Source organism: Diplotaxodon limnothrissa, linkage group LG4 (genome assembly GCF_057381915.1).
Source record: "Diplotaxodon limnothrissa isolate DT_005_m linkage group LG4, D_limnothrissa_male_GT1.1, whole genome shotgun sequence".
Taxonomy (NCBI): Eukaryota; Metazoa; Chordata; class Actinopteri; order Cichliformes; family Cichlidae; genus Diplotaxodon; species Diplotaxodon limnothrissa.
This window is the reverse complement of record NC_140599.1, coordinates 24,109,694-24,118,147: the sequence shown is the minus strand read 5'-3', so window position 1 is coordinate 24,118,147 and position 8,454 is coordinate 24,109,694. Positions and strand designations below refer to the sequence as shown.

General features: G+C 37.5%; 1 protein-coding gene across 1 annotated transcript; it reads right to left on the bottom strand.

Annotated features, from left to right (window-relative positions):
* Positions 1 to 1,804: 1,804 nt before the first annotated feature.
* xab2 (XPA binding protein 2) lies at positions 1,805 to 8,192 on the bottom strand. Its single transcript, XM_085352614.1, has 19 exons — positions 8,102 to 8,192; positions 7,701 to 7,849; positions 7,419 to 7,542; positions 7,114 to 7,311; positions 6,664 to 6,798; positions 6,397 to 6,561; positions 6,093 to 6,237; positions 5,832 to 5,983; positions 5,594 to 5,713; positions 5,352 to 5,483; positions 4,890 to 5,021; positions 4,662 to 4,775; positions 4,392 to 4,554; positions 4,104 to 4,294; positions 2,961 to 3,083; positions 2,700 to 2,871; positions 2,289 to 2,415; positions 2,051 to 2,160; positions 1,805 to 1,953 (listed from the first exon to the last, which is right to left on the bottom strand). Exons 1-19 carry the CDS (start codon positions 8,135 to 8,137, stop codon positions 1,892 to 1,894), a joined length of 2,550 nt encoding a protein of 849 aa, XP_085208740.1. The 5' UTR covers positions 8,138 to 8,192; the 3' UTR covers positions 1,805 to 1,891.
* Between the last annotated feature and the right edge of the window lie 262 nt (positions 8,193 to 8,454).

Here is an 8,454-nt window from a genome sequence, read left to right as displayed (position 1 = left end):
CTGTAAATATTTGGGGTTTTAACTTGTATGTATTTGACTGTATTAGTCATAAACTACAGCACGTGTATGATCTTGGTCAATATATCCACCACTGCAGTGGGCCAACTCTTGGCCTATTGCAGACAGAAAGCAGAGAACATTATGGACTTTTAGCTGTTAATTAATCAAAATACGTTTTGCTAAATCTGCTCTGAACATACAGATCTACATATTATGCAGACAGATAGAAAACAAATATAGTAAACAATGAATCTAAGGTAGATGAAATTAGTAAAGGTATTTGTATTACTCTTTTACTTGTTCCCCTCAATTGTCCATTAACATGTGAAAGTAACGAAAACAATATTAAACTCAATGAAAAGCTATATTATGATCTCATTAAATAACCGTTGCCTTACAAAGAGCTACAGCAGTAGATACAGTATGGTGATGTTAATCTTATTACCTCTTTAAAACAACTGTCACACAAAGCACAAAGACTGGAACAGAGCAAACATACTGGCAGACTATGTAAGAAGTTTCTAAAATAAAAACAGGCATAATTCATTCTGGAAAAAAAAAAATTTTTGTTGGATGTTTATAATGAGACTCGAGGGATTTCTTCCATCTGCTTTTAAACCCGTGTTTTCTGCTGCCATCCACACTGGAAAACAAATCTTAAGAGTGCCTCATCATATGATGTTCGTTCCAAAAGCCCTTCAAGTTCTCGACTGCAGTAACTTTGTAAGAGGATTACCTCTCAGCTATTTTAATCTAATTATAAAAGAAACAATAATTCCCAGTCACAACCTTTTGCCCAACTCAATATGTTTAACCCTTTGGATGGGATGGTGGCAAAGCATAAGGTCTTTTCTATCAAACGCATAAATAATTCTATATATTTAATCACAAAAGTCATTCTTCAAACATCATTGGCTACTTACAGTTCTGCTTCTAGTCATTTCTGAATAAAAGAACAAGAGTTCTAGAGGACTATACAGCAAATGCATCAAGCAGTTCAGTTTCTCTTTTAATTAGATTACTTTGAAAAGAAAACAGCTTTTTAATCAGAAGAATGTTGATGCAGGTTTAAAGGTATTTATCACTTCGATTACAAAGGCAGTTTTAGACATTCAATTTGTCACAGCCAGAGCTGCTTGCACATAACTGAAAAGCACTGCCAAGAATGTGGAAATATGATTCAAAATGCTTCTCAAATACACCCAAAATACCACCATTTTTGTAACATTACTAGCAAAAAACTTTCAAAAATATCAATTAGCCCAGCAATCCTGCACTTATCACTGGGGGGGAAAAATCATTTAAGTGTAGAAACTGTTTAAGTGTACATGTACTACTTCAGCATGAAGATTTGGATAGTGACATTTGTCTACAAGTTAGAAAAGCTTTCCAGAAACTCTTGGCATTACAAGACACCCATCTACTGGTGAGCCTCAAGCCAACAATGTGAGGCTTGAATGCGCAGCTCAAGTTTCAAATGACTGAAGAGACATGCTCCTCCCCCATGTTTTTCTAGGGTAGAACTTCCTGTTTGGGAAAGATCCTGCATTTATTGGATTTAAAAAATGTTTTCACTGTTTCTTTCTTACATTTTATAAAAAAACAAAAAGAACAGACAAACTATATCAGGTTTCAATTACAGTCATTGTGTTACTGCAAATAATAATTCATAACACATACAACTAAAAAGTTATCTTGAGCACCAAGTTTGAGAAATACTGAAACCAAGTGGTCAAAACGAATATATCTTATATTATAAACTACACAAATCCACAAGGAAAACAAACAGAAACACCAGTGCTGCCATAAAACTACACATTTATGAATAGTTCAGTTGAATGACCACAAGAGGACGTAGAACTCAAATGTACAAGTCTGAGAGAATTATTGTCTAGTCATCTTTAAGCCCTCCAAAAACAGCTGTAGGGACGCTCTTCTGTTCAAGCTGCACCTCTGTAAAGCCAAGAGGAAAAAGAGGAATTCATTAAAATACCTCCATCGGAAAATGTTTACAAAAAATATTCTGAAAATTGTACTGTCTTTCACGCACCATCCGGTCCTTGGTCTTCATCTTCTTCATCCTCATCATCATCGATGTCTATTTCATCAGGATTGGCTTGTTTGGCAAGTTCTGCCAGCTCACTGCGAGAAGTGTCACTCCTGCATAATTAAAGTGAAAAGGATTCATGTGCCTCAGCTTCCTTTGGAAGATGAAGTTCTGTTATATTAAAAAGAAAAAAAAAGAAATCTACAGATACTTTTAACTTAAAAAATAATGAAGAACAAACCTGACAAAGAGAATCTTCTCTTTGGGTTTAGGCTTGTCCTGTTCAGCCTCTGCAGCAAGCTGTTGTGCTTTCTGTTCCAACATCTTCATATCATCAATTCCCATCTGGCCTGGAGCAAGATCTGACACTGAACAACAGAAACAGATGGTTAGACAAATGCAGAACCACTTGGAAAAAAACAAAAACACACAAATAAATAAATACATAGAAAATGACACCTAAATGACCCTACGTTAATTCTTGAGTAGGTCTAGGAGGTTCCTTCAAGATTTGGAGTAAATACGGAGCATTCAACCATATCATTATAAATTGAAACATATCAAATAGCCAATATCTGATATAACACACAGTGATATTCATGTAACTACATCTAAATGGAGCACACTTTTAGGTTAATCCAACTTCTCCTACCAGTGCCTGTGGAGCTTGTTGTGGCCTTCAGCATCTGAGAGGACATAAAGTTGACCTGTGTGTTGTATGTAGCCTGGACACTTCGTTTGATCCTCAACATCTCTCTAATGGTGTCCTCATTTCCATGGCGGATCTCAAAATCTTTCCAGGTTTGCCAGAAATTAGCCGTCACCTGAAACGTCAAGTAAAAATTTGAAGAAATATAACCAAAGATTTTGAAGCAAATGTAGACAAATGACTAGAAGGGGTGAATTCACATACCCTTGGGTCACAGATCTGGGAGCAGTAGGAGTAGATTGCTCTACCACGATCAATCTCACCAAGTTTACTCTCCATGTCAGCAAACCGTAGACACATGTCTCTTGCATGCTCATCAGGAAGGACCTGGATAAACACAAACTGTATGAACACTGCACAGAACCATTTACCAAAACAAGGGATGCAACATGGTGTATTTTGTGAGTAACAGATCATGAGCAGAGGGGTGATGGGAAGTTTAATTTTGTAATGCAACTTTGTTCAGTAATTTAAGGTAACGAGTATTTTGTCCATCAGAATGTCAAGTTATTCTTTTTACATTAAGTATATGACTTCTGATCTTTGCATATAATAAAAATGCCATGAGTATGAACAACTTTACACAAAACAATGTAATAGGTTTTTTTAAGAGGCTGACTATTGTCTAGATTTATTATATCTGCAAAATGATAATGTGGTCAGTCATAAAATCAATTTTGCTCTTTAACTAATACGGATTATCTTACCAATTGTGGCTAAAATAAACATGATCACTGATTATAGTTTTCATCAATTTAATGAAATTCCATATCTAGCGATCTATAAATGTAATATGACCTTTGGGGCGACTGTGGCTCAGGGGGTTGGGAAGCGTATCTGTAACTGGAAGGTCACCGGTTCGATCCCCGGGCTCTCTGTCCTAGTCGTTGTGTCCTTGGGCAAGACACTTTACCTTACCACCTACTGGTGTTGGCCAGAGGGGCCGATGGCGCGATATGGCAGCCTTGCCTCTGTCAGTCTGCCCCTGGGCAGCTGTGGCTACAACCGTAAATTGCCTCCACCAGTGTGTGAATGCGAGAGTGAATGAATAGTGGCATTGTAAAGCGCTTTGGGTGCCTTGAAAAGCGCTATATAAATCCAATCCATATATTATATATTTACAATATTCCAACAGTGGCATAAAAGTGAATTAATTTGGGAAAAATCTCATTTCTGGCCAGAAAAGTCCTGTGATGAATAATGACATTCTGGAAAATGAACAATAAAAAGCTTTATAGCATCACATCAGGGCGGATCTTGTAATTATGAGTTTCGAATTAAAAAAAAAAAAAAAGATTAAAAAGGATAATGCAGCTGTATGCAAGAGATAGGACAATGTTACTGTACCTCAATAGCCTTCTGGTAGATTGCTCTGGTATATGTAACTCCATAAATTTCAGCTGCTCTCTTGATGTAGATGTTAAACATGAGATGTCTCTCCTCAGTTTCTACTGCCTGTGTTGCTCTTTCATATACAGCCATAGCGTGTCGCGCCAATCCATACTCCTCCTCCAACTTGGCATACAGTAGATAAATAGCTGAAAAGAAAGCCATTGTGGTTAAGTACATTTTATAACGGAGGGGGGCACTTCAATGTACTAAATTTGTCAGTGTAATTCAACCAAAGATATTCACTCTTAGCAAATTTGGCTGGGCAGCCATCCAATGCCTGTTCAAATAAATCTCTGGCTCTTTCCAACTTCTTGCCCCCATATCGATCAATAAACTTGGTGAGGTAAGTGTTCCAGATGTCGTAAACATTTGGCCACTTGAAAAGAGCGATACCACGTTCATATGCCTGAAAGAAATATTAATAACACCATTAAAAAGAGTGCTACAGTCGACAAGGACAAATTGTATTTTGAAAATAAGTAGTGGTCTAGTGGATTAGCTACACATTATTACTTTAAAGCTTTCCTCAAAGTAGTTGTGCTCTTCAAGGAACATGGCGTAATTGATGATGATCTGTGGAGTGGCAATCCGGAGATCAATAATCCGGTCATAAACTGCTTTCGTAGACTGTCGAGAAAAAGAGAAAAGCTTAGACTTAACACATAAATGATTCTTAGACCAATATCAAATACTACTGGTATATAGGTCCCAAACCATATCACAGAAAATTACTGAACATACCTGGAAAGTGCCAAGACTTTCCTCCAAGTCTGCCAGCATTGACCAGACCTTCAAAGACTTGTAGACTCTGTTTTGGACAGGCTCAGAAGCATCAAAGTACTCTGCTTTCTTGGATGGGATAGCTGTTGCTTTCTAAATAAAATAAATACAAATATGTAAATGGTTTCATAAGTTTTTAAGGTGATGCAACTACTGATATTACACCCTTTGCTTAAAACTGCCTTCGTAAACAACTGCAAATATTTTTACTCAGTGCCAGTGAAACTACAGCCTATAACTTCAGTTACCAGGTATTAATTTTAAAATATACTTTCAAAAGACATTTAAATAACAAGTCTAACAAATGTCTTCTTTATTTCACAAACTGGTCATTCCCAAACAATATATGATGCCCACAAGATGTTCCTAAATATGGCTCCAAAAAGGATCATGTGCATGATGTATATGATGCAGATCAGTTACCCTCAGAATTCGTAGTGCCTGTTCGTAATTCTCATGACGAAGTTCCATCTCTCCATATTCACACCACACTGCAGCGAGGTCATCCACCTGTTTGTAGTTCACCTTGGTAGCCTTCTCAAAGATCGTCCTCGCCTGAGTTGAGTTAGTAAATAAAGTTAGTAAACACAGGGAACTAATAATAATAATAATAATGATAAGAAATAATCTGAAACAGGTAAATTGAAGTTTAAATAATGACTTACATCATCCAGCTGCTCATTTTCCTCATAGAATTTAGCAAAGAAAACCCAGAGCGAGTGAGGTTTCCCTGTGGCCTTCATTGGATCAATAGTCTGGACTGCCTCAGTGTATGTGTTGATGATCTGAAGAAAATAGGGCTATTTATTAGTAATTCTTTACATGAAGGTAGTTTTTTGTGTGAAATGCATATATTGTGACTTGTGCACTGTCCCAGCCATTCTCAAAATATTTAAAACCCACCTGTCGTGGATTTCCGTCATACAGTTTTACCCGCTTGTGCCACTCATGAACATTATGGGGGTTCTGTCTCAGGAGTACACTGTTCAACAAGAGGGGTCGCCGGGCAATGAGCTGCTCAAAGCGGGCAAGTCTTAGCTCCAGGTCTATGTCATCTGAGTGGAGAAAAAACAAAGAGTAACGTACACATGAACAAAAAAAAAAAACAAAAGAAAAATAAAAACAAAGACAGTTATCAAGTTTAACTGATGCACACATACTCACCATCCTCATCCTGCCCCATCTCAGCTGTAGTTTCCATCTTAGCAGCGATCATGCTCTCCTCAAATTGAGCATAACTGTCAAATACTTGTGTGAAATCCCTTACAGTGACTACTGTAAGGATGGCCTCTTCATAGACATCACGTGCCTGAGGAAAAAAAAATGTTTGGCTACAGTTGGACAAATTCACAGATAAAAAATTATTTTAATGCAAATGACTCAACCTAAAAAAACGTAAAGTAGAGATGTGTTTTAGTTAGTTAATTATATTAGGGGTGAAAATTAATGCTATTCAGAGGAAACACACTTTCTCAAAGTGGCCACTCCTGATGTAATAGTCAGCTAAGGAGCACCAAAGTTTTCCAAGTTGATCTGTGAAGCGAGTGAGGCCTCCTCGAATGATGGCTCCTACATTCAGAGAGGTCACCTTGTCAGGATTCTGGGAGATCAGGTCACATAGTTCATGCCACAGCTGTCCAAAAAAAAAAGAAGAAAAACATTTTTTTTTAGATTTCTTTTCATTTAGCTTAAAAGGCGGGAATGTTGAAAAGTGTCTGGAAGAATCCCGTCTTACTTGATAGTTAGACTTTCCCTCTTTGGACACAAAGTTTTCATCATTGACAACAGCTGCTAGCCGCACAGCTGCTTCATCGAGGCGGCCAACAGACCGCAAGTAGTCTATGTATTCCTCTGCATTTTCTGGAGAAAGCTACAAGGTATCAAGAGAAGACAGTAAGACATTAAACATTCAGAAAGAAATATTTTCGCAGGTATTCTGTCTGAACAGATTAGGGAACTTGTCTATCTTTTAAAACTTTCTTAATCAGCCATAAAGCTTGTTATTGAATGCTTGTAAGGTCTTTTGGATAACAGCTAAGAATCTTCAGATGCTACAGACAACATTTATGCCACAGAATACACTTTGAAAGATGACACCTGTAAAACAAAAATAAAATCAGAAATCACCTTAACATTTTAAATGACAGCTGCTGTATGGACTTAAGGTTGTGCAGTATGTTCTCACCTTAAGGTACCGGCGGTACACTCGGATGGCTGTCTCAGGCAACGGCAAGTCACGGACAAAGCGGAGATACAGAGGCCAGATGCGTGGGTGCTGAGTTACAGGAAGAGCTCTAAGTGCTCGGTCAAATGTTCTACGACTTCTTGTGATCTTGCATTGAGACACAAGGAACTGACAGTAATCCATCCATATTCTAGGCATCTAGTTTAAGCAAAGACAAATAGTTAGTTTTATGTAAAGCTCTTGCAGACCAAATATTACTTTTATGAGTAAAGTGGCTAAGCATCAAGTTCTATAGGAGGTATTACCTTGTGCATGAACACTAGTGCCCTTTCATGACAGTTATTGACTTCTTCATAGCCTGGTTCTGTGATACATTTCCCTTTGACTTGTTTTCGCCTCTCTCTCAGATAATTGTACCACAACTTATAGCTGCAAAAATGAGTGGGAAGGGTGGTTAGACACTCGGGAAATACTTGCTGCACAGAATCTTGTAAAATAATGTATAGTCTATGGGTTTTGAGTTATCCGTTGCTATTGGCTTCTCAGCACAATGTCCACAATTTTGTTGTAACGGTCTTGTTAGTTACCTGCCAGGGAGTTCTTTTAGAGCCCGCTCATATATCATATTGAGGGTAGATTTTGGTCCATTCTGTTTGAATTCGATGTAACGCATCCAGCACTTGACTGAATATGGATTCCTGATGATCTCCTCTTCATAAGGTAGATCGTCGTCCTCCTAGTATCCAAAAATCAAACAGCGGTGTTACTATTGTAGCGATTTTTCATAGTTAATAAATCATAAAAAGATAATTTCTTTGTTTCAAATGTGTAAACACAGTCGATTTGGTAAAACGTATCTCTGATTTCAAGTTTGATCAAACTTCCACATTAGCTAGAATAAAGTTAAAGTTCATGCTTGCTACCCAAAACCTCTAATCAACAAACACTAACAAATGTTCTGTGAAATATACGGTGTAGTGTAACTTACAAATATGACATCGGTTTTTCCGTTTAATGTTTTCATTTCTTCACAGAAAAGGCGGCTGTTCCGGATAAAAGCTATGCTAACTTTAGCAAGCTAATACTAGCTTGTAAGCGTGTAACCCTCACAGGAACTTCCGGTGCCAGAGTGCACGAGCCCGAGTCACAAAAAACTACAAACGGCGCGATGTTTGTAGTTCAGAAGAGCTCTCGCGTACATTAGCCCAGAAAAATATGTTTACTGTTTATTGTGTCTAAAAAAAAATCTACATTTAATATCAAACGTCTTCTTTCGAGTAATTTATCTGACATTTACAGCAACAGTGTCTCTCTTTTTGGCACAGGAAAATATAACTTTAT

What these genes read in the sequence shown, in the direction of transcription:
- xab2 (XM_085352614.1), bottom strand. Translation starts at nt 8,137, where the DNA reads ATGAAAACATTAAACGGAAAAACCGATGTCATATTT. An exon ending in AGGCACTACGAATTCTGAGG is followed by an intron (nt 5,022 to 5,351) that starts GTAACTGATCTG and finishes TATTTTATTTAG; the next exon opens with AAAGCAACAGCTATCCCATC. An exon ending in ACTTTGAGGAAAGCTTTAAA is followed by an intron (nt 4,555 to 4,661) that starts GTAATAATGTGT and finishes TATTTCTTTCAG; the next exon opens with GCATATGAACGTGGTATCGC.